This window comes from Poecilia reticulata, chromosome 2 (genome assembly GCF_904066995.2).
Source record: "Poecilia reticulata chromosome 2, P_reticulata-male-v2, whole genome shotgun sequence".
In the NCBI taxonomy this organism is placed as follows: Eukaryota; Metazoa; Chordata; class Actinopteri; order Cyprinodontiformes; family Poeciliidae; genus Poecilia; species Poecilia reticulata.
In genome coordinates, this window is record NC_088831.1 from 25,173,566 (window position 1) to 25,196,473 (window position 22,908).

Here is a 22,908-nt window from a genome sequence, read left to right on the forward strand (position 1 = left end):
ATGGGCTTGTAGATATTAACATTGGTGGGTCCATCTCTTTTAAACAGGGCGGAATCCCAAACAGTGATATTCTAATTATTGTTTATCAGTAAATACGAATATCAATTATAGATACCTCTTTGTGCAGTGCAATGCGTTGGGTTTCAAGCTATTCAAGATATTGACTATAGAAGAAATGTAATCCTGTTCTTCTATTCAATTTAGAGGGGAGTAGTCCTAACACACTTTGTTCCAGACGGTCTGCGGCTGCGCGGAGAGAATGCCACGTACTGGTTGACGTTGACAGACTGGATGACACTTCCTGATGCTGGTTCCTGGACTTAGCTAGGCCAGCTAACAAACTAGAACTTCACGGTTCGGGGAAACCTGTGAACACACAACGTGGTGAAGTCGTCTGATTCAGGTAAAATACCGCATTGGTTTGGATGTTTAGCTGTAATCACTCAGCAGTTTCTATGTCATCACTGTCTGTTAGCTGCTACTACTTAGCGGTATCCGGCTAATGTTTCGTTTGCTAACTATGTAGCTAACGGTACGTTGGTTCACCCAGAGACTGATTCAGCAGAATTTCAGTTTTCAGTTACCCATACATGTTATTATTTATAATCCAACAGTGTGTTGCGTCAATACGTTGTTGGATTACAAAGTAAACTTTCACTTATCTGTAGGTGCTTGTTAATTGTAGAAACACATCTAAGTCGATTCTTACTGACCTTTGGTGTAACCTGAAATTGAACTAAACCGTTTATTACATTTGCTTACTGTTGTACATATATTTTCTAAAGTGATTGTTTATTATGTTCGGCTTGTGTAGCCCATGTATGTAGTACTGAAAAGGCCTGGATTGTCAAACTTAACCAGTCACACTGCGTTGTTGTTATGTGATAAACAAAGTTGGGCGGCTCTTTTTTGCGACCGATAAAGGCAAAGTTGGCATGCATCATTATTTTATTCATTAAATTCCAGAGATTTTTGCGCCCTGAAATCACAGAGGAAATCAGTTTCTCGGTGTCGCCATTTGATCTGCTTGTGTGCTAAAGGTTAGCAACAACACAATCCTTAGCATCTAGCCAATTACTCATCTGGCCAGGACTGCCAAAGCAGTAGGATTTCTGCAAATAAATCCACAGCGGGGCTTTGTTTGGCATAAACCTCTCAGATACTGAATCTACGGGAAGATAATAACTGACATGTTGGATCGCGGCTGATGTTAACTGGGGATGGGCAAGATTGACTTAATCACAGTATTTTGTAGTATTTAATGTGACAGAAGTCACACTGAAGAGTGTTTGATGACTCCTCTTTTTTTTTGTGTGTTTTAAATAAAATTTGCGTACAGAGTTTTGAGGCTGCATGAAGCCTTACAAATATAAATGCTGCTCTGAAAATGCAACCTAAACCTTAAAGGTTACTTCACTACAACAGTAACACTAATCGAGGATTCACTATTCACAAATTATATATATACTTTCACTTTTTGGGTGATCACCAGTTGTAGTTTATCATTACCTCTCTTTAATTTTTTTCCCCCCACATTATTAATAATGATCGTACCCCATCTGTAATGTTAATGTGGAAAAATAAATAGTGCTTTGTTTGCTTCCGCCTTGTAAATAAATTGTATCTACAGCTGTTCCCCCCAAAAAATCTGATTCTAATTAAAATCAATTTGAGTTCACTACTGACAAAAAAGAAAATGTAGCTGTTTTCTCCACTCTGTTGTTTTGAGTCTGCCCTGAGATGAATTTTTTTCTGTTTAAATCTTAACCTAAGTTATTTCTTTAATATACATACAGGTAATCAAAATCCAATCATATACAACACAACCAGGAATGGAGAGGCTGTTAGTTAAATAAACTAAAAGCTGATGAAGAAGGAATGGGAATGTAGAGAGGTTTAGATGAAAAATAAAAGAAATCCTGATGATTGCAGTAAATTGTTGTGGTTAATGTTAAATTAAGTTGAAAGACCATTCTTATCAATAAGACTGAGCGTTCTGGTCAAAGTCAACGTGAAGGCTGTCTTTGCCACTTCACAGGCTGACGTTTGACCCTAACTCTCTGTTCATGAACTCGATATTTTGGTAGACTTTTCAGATAATCAGCCCACCTGGAACTCCTCAAAGTAAATACAATCAGTTTAAGTTAGCTTAATAAAGAACTGTTAAATACATCGTTTTTACTGTAACAATTAGCCTACATGCTACACTGCAGCACCCACCTATCTCTGACATACTTGAGGAATCTGCTGATGTGCCTCAGACGGCACTCACAGATTTTTCTAAAATTGCCTCGCAGAGAGAAAGTGATGTTCATCAACTAGGACGGTAGCCAGGGTAGAGCCTGAACGCTCATGTTTTTTCCCTTTTTTTTTTTTTTTTTTTTTCAGGCATATGATCAGCTCAATACAGAAGGGATATTTATTGCAAAATGTCGCAGTCAATCTAAAATATTTGCCAATAGTAACATTGTGAAGCAGTGTCGTTGGGGCTTTACATAAGATGACATTCTTCACTGGGACTCTACTTTTGCTACTAGTTGATGCACAGAGGCATATTTTCTGTGTCACTGTGTAGTGGTAGAATAAACAGCAAGTCTATTCATGCTCATGACCTAAACATAATGACCCATTTACAATACACACACCCACTGTCTTACCTGTTTTTTTTTGTTTTGAGCTTGTCTAATAATTGTATTCACCAACCTCAGTGCTAACATTTAGCTTTATATTGTACAAATCTAGAACTCAACCCAGAACAACTGGAACCAACATTCAGTTTTATCAGAAGAAGAATCCAGAGAAACCCGTACTAGTTTATAAATTATGATAGTAGTTTATACAAACTACTTATTCTTATAAAACATGGAGAACCGATATGTAGCTACATACTTTTAGCTGTTTGTCTTTCTTCTGGTTTTCTTTTGTTTGTATTTCCTTCTAATTCATGTAAATCACTTTGAACTGCCTTGTTGCTGAAAACATGCTACATAAATAAAGCTACCTTACTATACCTCAGTGGTTTATTATAGTAAGTGTCGATCTTAACAAAGAAATTGATTTTAAAAAAGTGAACACGTTTACATAAAACCGTTTTTCTGGAATTCTTATGTCAAGTGCTTTTAAAAGTTTGAACTTGAATTTTGAGCTGTAAAATAAGGGAAGACGAAGTGTTTTTAAACGTGCCCCTCTTGTTCCTCGGTAAGGCAGTGGGAGCAGCAGAGATCAGACGACACCATGAACGGACAGCTGGACCTGAGCGGCAAGCTGATCATCAAAGCCCAGCTGGGTGACGACATTCGACGCATCCCGATCCACAATGAAGACATCACATACGACGAGCTGGTGCTGATGATGCAGCGCGTCTTCAGAGGCAAGCTGCAGAGTAACGATGAAGTTACCATTAAATACAAAGATGAAGGTGAGTCTCCCTCTTCTGAACCGAATGCAAAGCGCGTCTACCTCTGTTGCATCGTATAACTTCTGCACGTTTTTTTTTTTTTCATTTGTCTTTTTTTTTATATTTCTAGATGATGACCTCATCACCATTTTTGACAGCTCTGACCTCTCCTTTGCAATCCAGTGCAGTAGAATACTCAAATTGACATTATTTGGTAAGCTATTATTTATTTATTTTATTTTCTCTCACATTTTCACAAAAAGATATCAAATTTTCTTTCTTTGCACTGTTCCGTCAGCCCGTCACTGGAGGGCAGTGGAGCTTTTGTTTTCTCGATGCTCTGCCCTGTGACTCGGTGTCTGTGGAATTTCACTGTGTCTCCTGTGAAATTGGATGAGCAAACAAATAATGACAAGTCATGGTCAGATTTATCACAAAACCCAGTCGTGGCAGTTAGACCGGGTTATAAAGCCTAATTTAAATTACGTACTAGCTCACTTTAGCCGTAGCTCTTAGAAGTGTTACTATTTCGGCCTGTCATGTCGGTCAAGGCTTCTGTCAGTAGTTTTTAGTAATTATACGTTTCTTTTTTGACAAGTGTTTGATTTCTATATAAAGTCCTTGAAAGTGCTTGATATTCCATCTGCACAGTTTGATGAGAAAATACCTTTTACAGAAAGTCAGGCGATTATTTATAGTGTTTAAGCAAAATGTGAGCAGGAAGTTCATTTACCTTAACACAAATCTTTTTGTTCAGTATAATGTTTATTATGCCTAATAGCTTAATGATCTGTTTAATTGAAATAAAGGGCATCTTATATTTCATATGTTTAAAATAATTGAAATTAGAGGATATTTTTTTCTTTGCATTAGTGTTTTGTTCTCAGACCTGTCAGATGGACAGGGTGTGTGAGAGAACTTTCAAAACATAAACTGTTGTTACATTTTAGTTTGTCCCTGCTTTGTACAACACCATCACAAGACATTATTTATAAATCATATCATGTAATAGTGTATTAAAAATGTCTTCTTTAGTTCATTTGTATTGCTTTTAACTCCAAAGTGTGGTGCTGTAAAACTTTTCAAACTTTGTGGAAAGTGCTTGAATTTTGCTGTGGGAAAAGTGCACAAACTGCACCTTAGTGCAACAACTGAAAGATGTTTTTCTTCTTTGAAACGAGGGCGAATCGGTACAAGCCCGAGCTTTGGATCAAATGCTATGACCTCATCTGGAGATTACTGCCTTGAACTTGTGCCAAGTTTGAAAGGCGTAGATCATGCCTGTGATCTCAGAACGGCCAACATCTTGAACCGGGGCGTTGTGCTCCGAGCCGTTTCCACAAACACCGGGAAGCCGATACCGTCTTATGCACAACTCAGGAACCGATATGGAAAAAAATGTCTACTCCTATTTATTCTTTCCTAATTTTCTCTGTCGGTTCAGAGTGGGGGAGACGAGGGTTGAAGATAGTTGTTGTGAAAAGAAACATTGGATTAGGTGCAGGATTCTGCACATAATCCTGCCAGTTTATGACTGACTCTTTAATCATTTTTTTAATGTCGTGATTGTTTTTATTTGCAGTGAATGGTCAGCCTCGGCCTTTGGAATCCAGTCAAGTGAAGTACCTGCGCAGGGAGCTGATTGAGCTCAGGAATAAAGTCAACAACCTCCTTGACAGCCTGGAGCCGCCCTCAGAGCCTGGAATGACTTCCACGGCGCCTGAACACGGTGAGCAACTCACCTTAACTTGATACACCTTCAAGTAACACAAGAGAAACTTCTCTCTTTGTTTCTCCCTTCCTGTTAGGACTTACCAGAATAGTTTGGAGGAACACCCCAAAAGTAGCAGATGCTTATATTTCACAAGGAGAACCGAAGGAAATGTGTCTGACTTAGACTCTGACACCAGACTGAGGCAGTTTATACAAGTCTCTATTAAAACACGCATTTGATTATTTTAGCAGGATATTTGCGAGCAGCAGCTCTCTGAGCGTCTTATGCACAATTCATTTTGGCCGAAGCCATATAAGAGCAGAAATGGGTTCTTACCACATCAGAGCAGTGAGCAAATATTTTGCACTAGTCTATTCTCTGACTATTTTTGTAATTCTCTCTTGACTCTTCTAAATGCAGTTTGTTACTTGCATTTAAGGACTTAAAAATGTTCCGTCTTAAATTTGTTTTCTTCTAGAATCGGTGGATGGGCGTGAAGGCAAAGTACTGACGGCAGACTCGACAGCGAAACAGGCTCCTCCGGTCAGCGCAGCCAGCATGTCGGCCTTTGACCCTTTGAAAAACCAGGACGAGGTCAACAAGAATGTCATTTCTGCTTTTGGTCTGAGCGAGGACCAGGCCCCAGGTACGGCACTGGGACGCCTGGGACGCCTTCCCCTGGAAAGCGTTCAGTTTTGTCTCTAACATGCTTCTCTCTTTTTTAAAAAAAAAACAACAAAAAAAATGTAGTTGCTCCCCCTGCTGTTGCAACAGAGGAGCGCTCAGGGACTCCTGACAGCATTGCTTCCTCCTCTTCTGCAGCGCCTCAGCCAGGAGTGCCCCCTCAGCCACAGGCTCCTTATGTTGGCGTACAACAGGGACCCCCCACTGGAGTTGATGGTAAGAAACTGACCCACAAAGATCCTCTTGATTAATGGATGGGAAAAAAGACATACTTCCTCAATGGTAAGACACATCCCGATAGAGAAAGAAGAGCGATGCTTTGTTTTATAGCTGGGATGGCACATTATTTCAAAGTTAGCACCAACTTAGCCTTACAAACGCTATCTTCAGGTTGTGTAGCTTGAGAAATCTCTTTTTTTTGTAGTCCTAATTGGAATTTTTGCTAGCATTTGTAGAAGCTACTCTATAGCAGTGTTTCTCAAACTTTTCAGGCTGAGGATCACTTAACCCATTTAACAAACTCTCCAAGGCCACCTAACTTAAAAGTGCCCCTGCAATAACACAACATGCAAATGTATCATCTAAATGTATCCAACCTGAAATGAAAGTATTAGTCTCTTAACTAATGAGAAGTGGTGCTGTTTTAGACATGTGAAAACCATGAACATGTCGAGTTATTTACAAATTCTGAAAGTGTAGATTGTAGGTTTTCCAATTCACTACAAGTGGTGTGTGCATTAACATCATTTTAGGGCTATTTGTAATTTAGAAATGCAATTTTATATATATATATATATATATATATATTTTTTTTTTTATGTAACACATAATTTAATTTTTAAATATTTTTGTAATTATTTATTTAATAGAAGCACAATAAAAAAAAATGATTTGAGTCTGTGGCAAAACAAAAGCTTCTGCACCAAACATATCACCTATCTATGAGCTGTTATACTATTGATTATCATGATAATCATTTCTAAATTAAATAAAAATTACAACAGCTGGTTTTAGGCCACTTACTCATTATTATTTTTAACCACAAGCCTTTGATAAGCTAACTGTACATATCGCACTTTGAGCTGAGCTGCATATTGTTTACATATGCAGCTCAGCTGATTCTACCTTGCGGACCACTAGGGGGCGACTGTTGACCACAAGTGTTCTGGTGACCACAGTTTGACAAAGACTGCACCAGAGCTAAAAACTAGAAACCAAATGCTTGGTTAATGTGATGCAAATAAAATTGCTGGGTAATATAGGATTTTGTTGGATGAGTGTTTATAGTCTGTCCTCAGCTTATACATTTTTATGGGTATTTGCTTTCAGTTGCAGAAATAGATTCTCTGATCAATAATAGTTTAGATTTGGGAAACTGAATGAACCTCATCAGGGAAAAAGTAACTGAAGTTTATAGCAAATTTAAGGTGCGCTATAATCATTCTGGTTCACACCGACATCTTTTTGTTTCTCTCTTACTCATAACTTTGTACTTCATAGACTTGTTTTCTTTTTCTCTGGAACTCACATTTATGATGTCATGAGTGTTTTTGAATGAAAAATCACCACTGCAATCCTGAACAAAATAAAAACAAAAGTATCCAAGGAGGTTATCTCACTAATCAGAGGTCTTGCCATTACTCTTCTCAGTGTGTAACCTGAGACTCCTACATGTTTGGCCCAAGCCAAAAGCCTGATTCAGATAGGCCAATGAGGGATTGTACATCTTTGCTAGAGAAAAAACAAAAAAAACCTTTAGTTTTTAACTTTGTGTGCGGTTCTGCTGAAGTGTTACTCTATTCTCATTTGTTTCAGTCATCTCTGCAGTCCAGATTTTGCTAACTTTTAAGTTATGAAACAGGAATAGTCCTTATTACTTTCAATTATGTGACTAGAAACAGCTAAACGTTGTGGGAATATCGATCAAATGATGTTTTGTTTTAACATCTGTGTAGATGCTCTCTTCAAAGCCATTTTTAGGGATTTCAGCTATAATTGTTAGAAAGTCTTCAGGTGTTTATGTTCTAAGATGCACATTGCAACAAATCATAAGGTGCGGGTTTTGTTCACCGAGTTGAAAGAAGCAGACAGGCTGCAGCTGCTGCTTTATGTGGCCTGTGTTCTCTTGGTATGGGTGGTACAGGTTTTATTTATTAAAAATCTGCAGAGTAGTGCAAAGTATTTGTGACCAAGAAGCTCTCTCTTATGTTTATAGGCAAGTAAACAAGATGGAGAAAGTTATTTAAAGTTTGTTGTGGTTACACGTTTCCAAGCGGTTGGAAGTGATGCTACAAAGGCTGTATGGTGCCATCGCCGGACTACACCTTTAAAACCACAACTTTTTTAAAAAAATGTGGAACTCTTTCTTTTTTTTTCATCACAGCTTTTTTAAAATTAAATATATTTCAGCATTTCCGTAAATTATGGGATTACTTAGCTGTGGAAAAAAAAAATATCTGAAAATAACGTCATATTAATCTGATTTCACCATTGTTAATCTCGTTTATCGTGAATGCTGTTGTATGGATTGCTGTTCTCCGAACGCGATGGCCCTGTCGGCGTCCCATTCTGTGTGCCACCGACAAAAAAGTAGGGTAAAATGAAAGGTTCTACTGCATTGTTTTCCTATGATTCATTGGCAGCTGTGATTTTTTTTTTCCTATTATTTTTATAAATGCATCTCTTATGTCCAATATGGTACCAAGTATTTTATCTTCATATCTGTCCCATGGTTTTATTCTCCTCACTTCCAAGGCTGCAGATGGTTGGCACACAGAGACCATAAACCCGCCCCTGTACAGACTGCTCTTTTACATTGTGGTTTCTTCACTCTTCACCCTCTTACTACTTTCTGTGGTTGCAGTCTGACAGCCTTGAGGCAAATCAGACCAGCCAGTCTGCGCACAATATTTTATATAGTAAAATATGAGAGTTTGAATGCCAACAGAGCACTTGCGTTAGCCAGAAGTCATTTTTTAATGGAGCCTTAGACTGCTTGTTAACTTAAGAATGCTGCTAAAACAATTTGTGAACAAATGGTAAAAAATTTGCCCCCCTTTTTTTTTTTCTGACGCTGATTGAACTGTGGTAATAATTTCAATCTGTGCAACCTCCCACTTCCCCCCAAAAGTAAAAAAAAAAAAACTAGACGTGTATTGATCAAATGTACAGATGTCTTATTTGTGTAAAATACTCGTTGCAAAACAGGATTTTGTTTTGATGACTCCCAAAGTATCAGTTTTAACGAGTTTCCGTGATTAAAGAGAAAATGTTCTTAAGTTTCAGTGAAATCCACATTCAGATCTGCCCATCAATCTTGCATTTAACAGTGCTCATAATGGACAACAGATGATGGCAACACAAGGGAAAAAAAACAATTTTACACACATGGCTCCTCTTACAGTAAAGACCACTTGTGTGGATGTTCATGTGGCGACAGGATAGTTCAGCCAAGTATTTAGTTGAGGTGTTTCTAATGCAGAGCATTGTGAGAAGTTATAAGTGAAGACTTGGCTTAAATGACATACATGAAAAAACACTAGACCTATTGAATTATGGCTCATCTTTAACATGCTTTTAGAGATGCATCAAAAAGAAAAATCTGTTGCCTTTAATTGAGCACTTTTTTTGTCCAGTTATTGGCCAGTCAGAAACTAAATATCCCCTCAGTGAACGCACCACACTTACTTGGTCTCATTGGAAGTTATTGTTGAGGGTACTCTGATAAATAATTGCCTATTTTAGTAGTTGAAACGCCATATTTGTCTTAATATGCATTATTACGCACCGTGGCAACCGTCTTGCCGCCAGCGCAGAACCCAACTTCCTTATTTTCGCTCTTTTTGTGTACAGCCAATCAGTGCCAAGGAAAAGGAATGGCGCTCCAGGATTGGTTGCTTTGCACAGCCAGTAGCGAGTCAAGTTCTTCCCAAGCTGCATTTTCTTCCAAATACTTTAGATATGATCTATGAAAAAATCCACAAATAACCAAATTTATCGCAAATAGCTTGGAGTAATGACCCACACACACGCATAACAAATCCACAAATGGGCAGGATCATGACAGACAGGCTCCTTTTTTATAGTTGAGCTATTTTCTCTGACGTTTTTTGGCAGCTTTTATTTCTGAATGGATTTTATTGGACAAAGATGAATAATTTGTGACGTTTCTATGGTGTCAGTTGTTAAAAAATAGTTTTTGCAGTACAGGAGTAAATGAGCTATGCTGTTATTGTTTTTGATGGGTTTTATTGGGGTTTATTTATGTGTCATGACCGAGAGGAGCATACTGCGTAGCTCTGTAATTTTGAGCAGGTTTTGAAGCTATTAACATTTGATTGTAGAAAATATATTTTACTCACAGAACCTATAGAGAAATGGAGTGAAATCTGAAATTCCCTCCTTTTCTGCTCTATTGGTAAGAAACGAGCCATAAAATCTCCGATCGGCGTCTAGCTTTTTTTTTTTTTTTTTTTTTTTTCTTTTTTTTTTTTTCCAACCGGTGCTGTGCTCTGTTCTCTAGCTGCTTGTGCCATCACCATACACGTATATACCCAGTGTGAGATCTGGAAGTAAAATTGTGACCTTGTTTAGGGAAAACTCTGACTTGCCAAGTCTCTGCATGTGTGTTCCACACTTGAACCTTTGATGGAAAACCTAATGAAAAAGAAAAATGTATTGTGTTTTCTTTTTTTTTTTGTCTTAGCATAAAATCATGCAGCTGTGTTGCGGTTAAGCAATAAACGATATATTTCTGTTCTTTTTGCAAGACAAATAAAAAGGTAAATGTATTAGAAAGTCAGATGCCTCTTGAGAAATATTCGGGTCTCTTCAGGACGTGATGATGCCAAACAATGAAGTCTCAGTTTGAAGAAGAAATCGCTTTGCTCATATGATATTTGTAGCCGTTTATTTGATGTGAGGAAGAGAAAAGGTGCTTTCTTTCTGCAGTTTTAGCTACTCGCGCACCTGCATTCTGCTCCCTTACTGAGAATCGGACTGTTTCCATGACGATTTGAGCACACGTCTACAGACGTTATACAGACTAACCGAATACCATCTGATCTTTAAAAAAAATGTAAGGGAGCCAAAAAAAAAACCCACGATGTCAAGAAGTTGTAAATCTGTCTCTGATGTATTTGGTAATGAGCTTCTTAATTGGAGAAGCTCAGTTAACTGTAATTTCACCGAAAGCTGTGACACCGTCCGAAACTGGTCATTATACAAGCTGACTGATCTGTGGGGATGAGCTGGAACAAGCAGGGCCTATAAAACCTTTCTCGCCCTGTCGTCCATAAATGTAATTTATGCGCCACACTCGAGTTGTTTTATGGAGGGTTGTTGGCCCACTAATCGCGCTAATTAGATTTTAATTGTTGACTGAAGTGCTGCCTTTCCATCTGGAATAACGAGCTCGGAAGAGGAACTGAGACGGCTTTGCAGGAAGAAACCTGAAAATGAAGCTAGACTTCTGGTTTGACTTCAAAAATGTAGGGCTTGATTTATAGATTTATGCCATGTTTAGACTATCTGATGTATAGATTAGGTAATAATGCTGTTATGGAGAAGTAGTAGTTTTATATTTGGAGTGTTTGTTAACGATACCGTTTGTCTCTGCCTCCTCAGGTCAGGTGTATCAGCAGTACCAGGCTCCAGGTGGATACCCTCCTCAGCAGCCAGGTGCGCCACCGCAGCAGCAGTACGCCATGCAGTATCCCGGTAAGACGGAAACTGGGCAGGATTATAGGGGAAAATGCTTCTGTATTCATCTAAATTAGAAATAATCTGGCAGTAGAAGCTTCAAGTTTCTGCTCAAATGCTACAATTATTCCTCACATAATCTATTGTGTGAGGAGCTTTTTCCTGGAGAGCAGGAACCACCTTTAAAAGACTGTTCAATTATAATTACAATCAAATAGAACAAATAACAAGAGCAGCTAGTATGAAGGGATTTCAAAATATCATTCAGGAAAATTTGTTTTAGAAAAATCATTCAAGCATCAGCTTCTAAATAATCAAAAATGCATTCATGTTTTTAAATTAATATATTTGTATTGGCAAATGTTTTTGTTGTTGTTTGTTTGGATCCCCACTAGCCGTTGCCGTGATGACTACTCTTCCTGGGGCCCACATTATAAAAAAACCCCCCAAAACAACAGATATTCACACTTAATATAACATTAGTGGCATAGCATATTGATTAATAAATTTACAATTTTAACACTTTATGTCATAAAATAATTAAACAGGGCTCTGACTGAAAACTGGCAATTGTTACATTTGAAACAGATGGAGGGGAGTTCCATGTTTTTGTTTTTCTAAAAATAAGTTTTTTTTGTCCAGAATTCCATTTAAAAATGTGTTTTTGTTTTATTTGGGTGTGATTTCCTTTTTTATAATTGCTAATTTGCACAAATGATTAACCATGTGATCATCCATGTGTGTGAATTGTTTTTCTTTCTCTTACCATCCACCTGCCAGGCTAAGTCTGGCATATTTCCATGGTTGTTTTGATGTTGACCAATAAATTTCACAATATGTCCTCCTACTTCTCAGCTGGATACAGTTCTCAGCCTGGAGCCCCTCAGCCTGGCCCTCCACAGCCTCAGCAGCAGTTTCAGAACTACCCTCCGCCCTCCTCCCAGGCTCCTGGTCCCGGTCCGAGCCCAACTCCTGGCTTCCAGACCGGCCAGCAGCAGCAGCCGCCTCATCAGCCTCAGGGAGCTCAGCAGTATCCACCCGGAGCCTTCCCTCCCCAAAACTATACCTCCCAGGGCTCCCAGCCTGCCAACTACAGCATGCCACCGAGCTCCCAGCCTGGCTCAGGGTTTCAACCCCGCCCGGGCTTCACCCCGCCGCCAGGCACTGCCGTCACTCCTCCACCCGGTGCCGCTAATCCCTACGCCCGCAACCGCCCACATTACGGTCAGGCCTACACTCAGCCGGGACCTGGGTACCGGTAAAAGAGGGCAGTAGCAGGAGGTAATAATCCCTCGCCCCATGCCCCCCCTCGTCCCCATTATGTGGCTCCAACTGTTTAAGGTGTGTGCAGAAAAAAAGGTCTACTGCTCTACAAATATCAAGTCCAAATATAAGGAAAACAGGCAACCCCTCCCTCCCTGTCTGATGGTTAGTGTTCGTACACACCTCTCTCTGTTCTGGTCCTGATGTTTGCTCCTCACCTTATTCCCCCCCCCCCATATGTTCTCCTGCCACCTCCACCGGCTGTTCTGCCCTCCTGTGTCTGTCGTCGTAACAACGGACCCAGTCTGTACGCGCACACCTGGGAGACCAAAACATGCTGTTGCACAAACTGTTCTTCGTCCTTTTCATGATAAGGTGTTGTTTTGCGAGTGGGATCAGAATTTGTGATAAAATTCTTCAACAGCTTTGAGTTTACTCTGTGTAGGACACTACAACAAAAGTTAGCCCCGTTTCTTTTTGTTTTTGTTTTTTTGATTAACTTCACCACCATGTTGGTATTAATAATGTGTCTGCCCCATGTTGGGAACACTATAGCTACAGGTTTAGGTAATGAAGGCTTCTGTTGTTTAGTTTCTTACCATCGGTCACCTCCAGCACAGCTTGTATTCCTTTCTTTTCTTCTCACTGGTTTTTACTAATGTATATCAAATCAAATTCCTCTCTCAAATGAGATTAGTTGTTTATGTATAAATGTTAACTCTTCTTCTTCTTTTTTTTTTTTCTTGAATCTAATAAAGAATTGAGACCCAGTTTGAGTCGTTTGTCTTTTCTTAATGTTGTGCAGCTTTTTATTCAGTGTTTTTCTTAATCTTTTACTGTGGTTTCTGAGTTCACGTCTGTTAAGTATGGTTTGGACCGTTCCCTCTCCGCACCCTGCTTTGGAAAAACTGCAGTAATGCTGCTTATTTCTGCTTTGTTTTTCCTGCCTGTGGGTTGTGCTTGGCTGGGACTTGTGACATGGGAATATGTGGTTTGGTCTACCATGTGAAACCGTCTGAATACAGTTATTAATAATTTGGTAAAGCGTAAGCGTTGAAATCTCTTAGGAGCTGCTAGCTAAGCGTCCTTCATGTGCTCCGTCACGCACTGAAAAAAATGTAAAGTTCTTCAACTTGGCGGGCTTTCTCTACACACCTATTTTTGCTATTTTGTTACACATTTAAATCTTTATCATAACTTTCAGAAGTTCTGATGAACCCTGAAGAGTAAAGGGCAACTATTAAAAATACAAAATTAACTATTTTTGTGATCTTAGCTGATATTACTGTAGCCTGTTTCACCCTGGAGCCTTAACAAAAATAAAAAAAACACCTGAAGCATTTTCTAATAAGCCCGTTTTAATTGTAATGTTGCATTTCAAAAATAAAAACAGTCAAAAATATGGTGGTTTGGGATGAACAACCTTTTAATCTCAATTGGATTCAAGTTAGGACTTTGACTAGGCCATCCCAAAGTCTTGATGCTCTGAAACACTTTAGTGTGAGAAACCTAACAAAAAAGAAATAAAGGAAATTTGGAAGTGGGCAAGCACTTTTTCACACCACTGTCTGTTTCCTCCCCTTTAAATGCCATTTACAGATCCTCTGATAAATACAAGAAACAATAACTCTTAGTTCTCTGTTCATGTCTGCTAGTTTGGAGCTGAAATAAATGTATCAGTTTTATTTAAAATGTAAGTAGTTGGGGTAAATAACTCTGGTAAAATGAGTATGAAATTGGTAAACGGCCCCTCTGTCTCCAAAGGCTGAGTAGGAGTGAGAGTAGAAATCCTAGCTGCACACCATCCAAAACCAGAGGGAGTGGTTGTCTGAAAAAGCAATTCTTAAACCAAAAAATATTATTAGATCAAGTTATAACTAATGTAACAGAGCTACTCTGGAAATACTGGGGCCATAAGTGATGTAATTCCAGAGAATTTCGCAGTATTACAACTTAAAAAGTCAGTGATACAACTTCATTTGAACGAACCAGGGATTGAGGCTATGCTGAGTGTTGCAAATCAAAGAGTACAGAGTCTTGAGGTCTTCTTCAGAAATCAAAATAAAAGTAATATTTTTATGCTGTGCATAAATCAGATTTGTAACACTTGTAAACTCAGCTGACAGATGGGGGAACAAGTCGCTCCTATTGGTACTAAAAGTGTTAGAGGTTTGGAAATCTGTACCTAAAACTGCCCCAAAGCTTTCACAATAAAGAAAACGGCAAACCAAGTATAAAAACAAGATTTATTGCTGGAATTATAAATTGCACAATAAAGTAAAATCAGGAAAGAAAATTATGAGCAATATCAAGTTATTTACATTTTGCATAATGATTTTAAAAAACAAATATGTTTTAGATATACATACATTTGATGTGTACTTGCCTTTAAAACAAAACAGAAAAAAATCTCAAATGCTGCTTCTAAACTTTTGGCTGCCCTACATTTAAAGGTTAAGATTTGTGAAACCCACAGAAATGTATTAAAGCGGAGAAGCATATAATTTTTGACACCATATACATATATGAACAGAAGTTTAGCATTGTGCAATCTGCAACTGATTTTAGTCCCTTAGTGGCTGCAGAAGCTCCGTTCTGCATGTCTATGTATTTGCACTGTACATGTACTGTGAAAGCAGTATTTTCTGTACACCTATGACCACAGTACGTGCTCTCCGACAGAGAAGTGTTTTCTCCTTCAACATCTCAAAACGTTTGACTGCATACAGACTGTTCATTAATAACCCTTCGATAAATATTATTACACAAGTTAATACTGTGTGAGAGCCAGCTTCCCAGCAGTATCTTTATGAATGCTGTATGTTATTTTGGTTCTGTCATCCATCGTGAGATTTGTTTTGTTTTGTTTTTTCTCCCATAAATATAGAAATCTAGTTAGGTTTTACGTATGTGAAATAGTCCTTTAAAAGTTCACACCTGAAAGGTTGGAGGGAAAAAACTCAAACAGATATTGCGGTCCAAGAAGATAGGGTTTAAGTCTGGTGAGGTCTTCCTTCTCACAGCCGATAAAGTCATCATCCAAAGCAGTTAGGGGGAATTTTTGTTGTTTTACCACTTTCCAGGTATGGGTGTGCCACACTCATACCAGCCAACGTACGTCACATGAGACTTTCCTCCGATCTGTCCAAAGCTGACCGGTTCCTGTCTCAACGCTCTGAAGAACCCTGTCAAAGGAGATGAGTGTCCTCATCACAAGAGATAACAGACAAACTGGTAATGGGTGAGCAAAATGTAGCTCCTGTCAGATGTTCTGAATCATATTCAGTGAATTAGAGTATGTCTTCTAATGAGGCTTGTTTGTCAGATTAACGTGCCGCTTGAAAATAGCAACCTTTAAGCAGAAATGAAGCCGTCTTTTCATTAAGACCACATTTCTGCATTGAAAATGTTCAGCGTTTTTCTGTTTGTCTGATGTGATATTCTAACCTTAAATTCAATATTCTAATGTACTGCGAGCAGAAAATCAACATATGCAACAAATATGTTGCATATAAAACATCAGTTTGTGTTAATTCATCCATTTCATGTGCTCTACACATTTCTTTTATTGATTTATGTCAGCGCTTCTTCATTCTGTGTGAAATTATGGTAAAACAGACAGCTGTAATGAATGAAAACAGTACTTAGTGTGCAAGTTTGAACTCGTTGTGGAATAATTTTTGTCTCGTTTTAAAATAGTTGCAAATCTGTGCACAAGAAGAACAACAGCTGAAATACATCATCAGAAGCAGAAAATGAATAAAACGTTGGTGCTTCTGAACCGTACCTTGCCTGCTTGGTAGCTGGTCAGCCAACATTTGGGTTCCAGTTCGACCGTCCAGGAAGGAATCCACAAACTGACAGTGGTCTTCTCCATACCCCGTCTGATCCCCGATGTTGTAAAACTTCCCTGGAGTTGGAAGAGTTACCATTTGTTTGCAACAGTAAGGCTGTTTCTCTTTCTCAGATCAGTTCTAATTCAAATTTGAAGCTTGTTTTCCTATTTCTTTTTTTGAGCAGTTGTTCATATTATGCATAAATACCATTGAGGGAGTCGCTCAAGTAGATCTTGTATCTCAAGGAGTTGCAGAGCTGGATTCCCACGAACTTCCTGTACCATGTCCTTTTTATGTACTGCTTCCCGTTGCATTCAGAGTAGGCATCGGATTTAAATGGGAACTGAGTCCAGATGGCATCTTTCCCTGTGACAAGACGCAAGGCTTCAACACACTGTACGAAGAGAACCGAAATACTCTGGAGAAAGGAATGAAACATTCACCTGATGCCTGCTCGCTTACGCGTGGATCGGCTGCAAACAAGATGGAGCGCAAGTCAAAGTGCGGTAATAATACGTGCTGCAAAACTCCAGACATTTGGAAAGCAGGCTCTAAATAGCTGCTGAGTTTACAAAGACTTGAGTGTTGATAACTAAAACCCAAAGGAGGGTAAAATTAACAGCGTAGCAACTGGTTAGTGAACCTCGTTGAATATAAAAAAGAAAAGCATTTATCATCACAAAACTACAACAGCTCAAAATTATATAAAAAAGTTCTCCCTCTTATGTGACAATAAAATCAAATGTTTTTTATTTTCATAACTTACCTGATTCTGTGTTAAAAGTGACAGGATCACTAGATGGTCCAACTCCAAGCTCATTTTTTGGTGTAACTGTGAATTCGTAGCTGAAATGGAGCAAAAATAAAAAATGAAATAAATCAGTCATCTACACAGATAAAAAGAATTAAACAGCCTAATCTAAACTGCGAGTCTTCTCTCTGAAACCAATCCGTCTCCTGAGCTGGGAGGTAGCAGGTTTTAATGTCTTTGACAGATGAGTATGAGTTTACTCTTTAACCAGCACACACACACACACACACACACACACACACACACACACACACACACACACACACACACACACACACACACACACACACACACACACACACACACACACTCACTCACTCCATCCACATGCTGCATTCACATGTGTTGGCAACGACCTGCCAAACTAACCCAACCCAGACGGGTTCTGGTGAGCGGCCAGAGATTCTAGGATCTAGTTTAAAAATCAGCGACCCACTTAATCGCCACATGTTTCCTTGGCTTTGGTGTGACTGAGAACATGTTTCGTCTGTGCGCAGACCAAATATGTTTCAATGCAAAAACAAAGAATTTGGATTTCTTTTGAGTTACAATCGACATCGAGCCTCGTCAGTGTAATTCCTGACTGTATTTAAAACTGACCGGACGTAGGATGGATAATGCATCAAGTGTCTGCGGCGTACCTGCTGTCTGGTGTGAGATTCTCAACGGCTGTGTGAGTCTGATTGGTCGTCAGGATGGACACTTCCTGTCCATTCGGTCCGGTGGTTGTTGATACCACCTCATACTCTGATAAACAAGTCAAAGAAACAGTTTTGACATGTCAGACGTTGTTCATTTTAACCAAGTATTTGAAGGAGGATAGAAAATGGTGTGAGGGTCTGAATCAAAGAATGAATTTCTCACACGCATACAAACATTTCCTTCACTTGATGAAGTGATTCATTTATTCTTATTATTAAAATTTTCCTTACATGTCAAAATACGTATTAAAGTAAGACAGAAATCGCTTTTAACCAGTTAGAAATAGTTGGGATTGTTTGATTACCTTTAATAACTTGTCGCAAGTCAAATCTCAAACTCAAACGACCGTGTTTACTGATTCAACATTTGTCTCAACGAGTTGATTTCCTCGTCCTTTCTCGAATATGAATCTTAGGTTCCTGTTTTGTCTAAATATAACAAAGACTAGCTATGAGAAAGAAATAAGTCAAATTTATAGTCTGCCACAACCTCACATTGACGATGAAGTAAACACGTGGAAATACACACTGGCCAGATGAGAGGAACAGAACATGCTGGCCTACATTCAAATCCAATTCAATTCAAAAATACTTCATTGATCCCAAATGGAAATTAAATGTTGTAACTCAAGATTCTTCAAAGTAGAGGCAAATATGAAGAAGCCTCTGACTGAAGGTGAAGTTTTTCAGTCTCGTGACGAGGACGGTCTAGGTTGGCCGTAATTTTCTTCATTTTAAGTGAAATTCTTCTTTCCAATATCATCTCTACTGGCTCCGTAGTCGTCTCCAGAACACTGAACATCTCACCCCATCTTTAGAGTAAAACATTCTATGGGTTACATTTCTTCAGCAAGGGAAATAAGGCTGTCTAATGATGGTCAACGACCCTAAAAGTAGAGCCAGAGTTACAATGGAATTGAAGCATGTGTTAGAATGGCCAAGTCAAAGTCCAGAAGTAAACACAACTAAATTATCTTTGATCCTGGGCTATTTTAGAAATTAGGACCTTTTTCGGTCTCCATTTTGGGAGGCTGGTATAGAAGTATCTTCTAACTTGGAGCTTTGACAGATGTGACAGACGGTTCCAGGAATGTATTCACGCAGTGGGGCTGAACACTTTGCCTGTCCCTTTGCTTTGTTACTGTCCATATTTCACATTGTCACTAAATTCAACCCAATACCCAAGACAGTTCCTCCTGTGTACCTCTGGTTTCATTATCAGATTTCTCCCAGTCCAGAATGACAAAGGACGGGCAGCCCTCCACAGTAACCACGGTGAGGTTGGATGGCGGTGTGCGAGGAGGACCGGTGACGTTCACATCGCTGCTTTCCTCATCAGGGAAATAAGCCATTGAGGAGGTGATGGAGCACGGCTCATCTGGCTTCTTGTCCGTCTTGTAGATGACATGAGGAGCTGTGAACAGGAACAGAAAGAGTATTGGTTTTCCTTTTTTAATGCCGCAAAACAGTCCCGATAAAAACCTTACCTATGAAGCGCTTCTTGCCCATGATGTCTATCTCTGATGCAGGCATGGAGCTGAATATGGAGGAGTTTTCATTTAGATCATAACGACTGCCTAGAAAGGCAACAACAGATGGGAGGTGGGGTTAGTTGGGGTCAGCCAGCAGTCCCTGGCAGCTCTTTGTGTCCTCCTATTTTACAGCCTTGGCCTTTGTCTGCAACCACCCAGCACAACACCTGCTATGGTCTACACTCAGATCTCCGAAATTCAAATGTGTTTCTTTTTTTTTCTGTCGCTCATGGCTATGTTTAAATGGGCAAACATGAAACTCTCTGGATCGTGTTTTGTACATGCTACGGCTCATGCGAATCGTTTAAAAAAAGGACGTAGCACTTACTGTTAACTACTGGGACCACTGTGGTCGTCTGCTGCTGCTGGTGTTTGGGCTTCGGCTTCGGTGTGACTGGCAGAAATGACTTTAAGGTGGACTCCTTGCCTCTTTGCTTCAGATCCATAGGTTTATCTGAGGACAGAGTGCAGCGAGAGGAAAACAGATCAGTTTTTCTCCCACGTTATGTGACTCGCAGCCATGCACTGTTGTGATCCATCTGCTCTGGCCGCCCTCGGTGAGCCAATCAGCAGCCCATTCCTGGGACGAAAAGATAAAGTGTTGAGTCATGGCCCCTCAGACGCCTTGAGGAAGATACCTGGTTGAAATTTTCTTCTGAAACAAAGCGTGCGTAGATTGATTAATACAAACCCAGTTACGCTTGCTTTGTTGCCCTGTAGGCATAGCAAAATGGCCAACAGGAACTGTGATTTGAAGATAAATGCCTTGTTTCCATCAGGTAGCACTTAATTGAAAACTACTTCAAGAGAGGGTAGTTTCCAACTGCGCAGCATTTAGAGAGATACTGTGGTTTCAACTCTGGTAAAAATCTGAATTTTGGGTCATTTAAGGAGTGAATGTCAGTGGGAAAAACTAGGGTTAGTATCTGAGGCTGATTGTAATTTAAGTTCAGAGACTTCAGAGACTTTAAGAAAAGACTGAAAATACAGATTTTTCTACCTGGAGGACTAAGAGCAAAATCAAAGGACAAGACAAGAGAACAGCCATAAAACCTTTGTTTTCAGAGTACATCTCTCACAGAGGAGTTAAAACTTTTGATATTGGCAACACATCGACCACCCAGACTCCTCCAACTTAAACTCCAATCTCCAGGTTCTCACTATCCATGAACAGCTGGTGACTGCCATCTCGCACAGAGCCAATCTCTGCTCCGCTCAGGTACGTGGAGTGGTCACCAGGCTGTCCCATCGCCTTTTGGACTCTTGCTTCATCTGATAATAGAAAGACTTCACAATAATTCCAACCCCACCCAATAAAGTAAAGTCTCCTGCGTGGGACCCGAGAGATTACATATCAATGGCTATGTTGACTGGGCTTTCCAAATGTGGCGAGAGAATATTGTGTATCGGACCTGATGTCAGACAAACTGGATCAACTTCTGTTTGCCTGTAAGGCAAAGCCATTCTTATAGGAAACAAGCTTCACACTTCTTGATATGGTTGCCAAATACATGAATAACAGCATTCACATACCAGCATTTAAACTTTTTATGATCTGCTACATAACCTCTCCAACTTTCAGTAGGACATTTTAATCTCTAAACTACAACAGGTGTTTTCAGTAATATAAAGTTAAGTAGCTCTTGGTTTTAAACAGAGTTGAACAGTAACTAGTTACATTTACTTGAATAACCTTTTAATAAAAAGTACTTCTAGGAGTATTTTTTTACTATGCTGTATTTTATACTTTTACTTGAGTAATGTAAACACAAGTATCGCTACTCTTACTTTAGTAAATTTCTCGATACTCAACCCACTGAACAACTTCACAGAAAGAAGAACAAGTTTGTTTTAGTCAAAAATCCACCTGACGCAGACACACATCTGCAGTCTTTGTTAAAGTTTTATATAAAAAAAACTCAATTGTATTTTTTTGCCCCCTTTTTCCTGATTTTGTTATTTTATAAGTATGTCATTTATATGAATTAGTTTAATTTTGATCTTTGAAATACCAATATTAAATGATTGGTGTTTTGATCGCGTAAGTAGCCTTTTTACCAATTGATTTTTTTCTTTTTACCGAAGTGACTTCTTGCACGGCTACTTTTTACCTTTACTTGCGTAAAAACATGGTGAAGTAATGCTACTCTTACTTGAGTTCAAATCTGGACTATTCTACCCGCCTCTTGTTTTAAATACAGTTCTCTTCCAGGGCTTTGTTTTACAGTAACTTCTTTCTCTTTTCTGCTGACACTGATACATTTTCAAACCAGCTCAAGTGTGGCACTTTTCAACAACACACTGCATTGCTCTGGTTGCACACCTTAAAGGTCGGGATGTTCTGACCCTTTGCAAGCAGCCTGTTACTCATCTGATCCCAATGTTTGCGCAGCATTAATTACTGGTCAACATCTCAAAGACCAAAGAGGAATCATGTGGAAGACGTGTCCACATGAGACACTCTAAAGCTTTGGAGCTCATGCAACTACCTCCTTACACGTCTGCAACTTTCATTCCAGTGGGCAGGGAATTTTTTATATTACTGCAACATAAGTCCAACACATTATCAAACACAACTGAGTGCATTGTTCGTCATTTTTGCATGTTGTTAAATCACAAGAACTGTGGACAGTCACTTTCTGTCCCTTTCTGAACCCGATGCATGGGCGGTTTGAGCTTGAACAAAACAAAATGAAAAAACACTTTTTTTTTAAGGTCCTCACCGTGATCACTTGCTTTCCCCACCAGGTTTGGTCTCTTGTTGCCAGGAACAGGGGGTCTCTGAACTGCAGGAAATTGTGGGAAACAAGAGCTTGTTTGAGGCTAAACTCACAAAGGAAGCAGAATAACAGATGGCCAACGCAGAGAATCTGAAAAGAAGTGTTGTTAAAGTCTACAAAGTGCAACGATGGTTAAAGAAGGGAAAGAGGAGTGCATTCAGACAGGCAGAAGTCTTCAGAAGGACTCTGAGCTGGAAAAAAACACAAGTGCACAACACACACACAAGAAGCAACAGGGAAGCAACCGGGAACAACTCACGTTAAAAGCTACTTTGCATTAAATAACGACAAAGCACCACTGTAACCTTTGAGTCATTAAAATTACCTTAAGCTATAAAACTATAAAACAGAATGTAAACACATTTTCACCATGACTCAGAAGAACAAACAAGAAATGAATAATAGCCCCGGTTTCACAGAAAACGTACAACAATAAAAATGTTGGCCTCATTAAAGTCAGTGAGTAGTTTTGTTTGTTTTGTTTTTTTAA

General features: G+C 39.2%; 2 protein-coding genes across 12 annotated transcripts in view; one reads left to right on the forward strand and one right to left on the reverse strand.

Moving 5' to 3' along the window:
* The first annotated feature begins 233 nt into the window (after nucleotides 1-233).
* tfg (trafficking from ER to golgi regulator) lies at nucleotides 234-13,528 on the forward strand. Of its 3 annotated transcripts, none has more exons than XM_008433957.3 (8): nucleotides 234-403; nucleotides 3,208-3,418; nucleotides 3,528-3,611; nucleotides 4,980-5,126; nucleotides 5,590-5,757; nucleotides 5,934-6,011; nucleotides 11,421-11,513; nucleotides 12,351-13,528. In XM_008433957.3, the coding sequence occupies exons 2-8, from the start codon at nucleotides 3,235-3,237 to the stop codon at nucleotides 12,755-12,757; spliced, it is 1,161 nt and encodes a 386-aa protein (XP_008432179.2). In that variant the 5' UTR covers nucleotides 234-403; nucleotides 3,208-3,234; the 3' UTR covers nucleotides 12,758-13,528. The 3 variants fall into 3 exon arrangements, with proteins under 3 accessions (XP_008432179.2, XP_008432171.2, XP_017159066.2); XM_008433949.3 differs by having other exon boundaries at nucleotides 235-403; nucleotides 3,204-3,418; nucleotides 5,862-6,011; XM_017303577.2 differs by having other exon boundaries at nucleotides 236-403; nucleotides 5,862-6,011.
* A 1,462-nt stretch (nucleotides 13,529-14,990) lies between these two features.
* The window catches only part of abi3bpa (ABI family, member 3 (NESH) binding protein a), a 30,457-nt gene continuing 22,539 nt past the window's right edge, over nucleotides 14,991-22,908 (reverse strand). For 8 of the 9 annotated variants that reach the window (XM_081601512.1, XM_081601515.1, XM_081601519.1 and 5 more), the window contains 10 exons: nucleotides 22,362-22,424; nucleotides 19,967-20,092; nucleotides 19,594-19,683; nucleotides 19,311-19,520; nucleotides 18,047-18,152; nucleotides 17,361-17,440; nucleotides 17,038-17,067; nucleotides 16,802-16,960; nucleotides 16,546-16,668; nucleotides 14,991-15,943 (listed from right to left, as the gene is read on the reverse strand). In XM_081601512.1, the coding sequence (XP_081457638.1) occupies nucleotides 15,828-15,943; nucleotides 16,546-16,668; nucleotides 16,802-16,960; nucleotides 17,038-17,067; nucleotides 17,361-17,440; nucleotides 18,047-18,152; nucleotides 19,311-19,520; nucleotides 19,594-19,683; nucleotides 19,967-20,092; nucleotides 22,362-22,424 (1,103 nt within the window). In that variant the 3' untranslated portion in view covers nucleotides 14,991-15,827. The remainder of the gene's footprint in view (nucleotides 15,944-16,545; nucleotides 16,669-16,801; nucleotides 16,961-17,037; nucleotides 17,068-17,360; nucleotides 17,441-18,046; nucleotides 18,153-19,310; nucleotides 19,521-19,593; nucleotides 19,684-19,966; nucleotides 20,093-22,361; nucleotides 22,425-22,908) is intronic. The other variant, XM_081601529.1, reaches the window with a different exon arrangement.

What these genes read in the sequence shown, in the direction of transcription:
- tfg (XM_008433949.3), top strand. Translation starts at nt 3,235, where the DNA reads ATGAACGGACAGCTGGACCTGAGCGGCAAGCTGATCATCAAAGCCCAG. An exon ending in CATTAAATACAAAGATGAAG is followed by an intron (nt 3,419 to 3,527) that starts GTGAGTCTCCCT and finishes TTATATTTCTAG; the next exon opens with ATGATGACCTCATCACCATT. An exon ending in ACCCCCCACTGGAGTTGATG is followed by an intron (nt 6,012 to 11,420) that starts GTAAGAAACTGA and finishes CTGCCTCCTCAG; the next exon opens with GTCAGGTGTATCAGCAGTAC.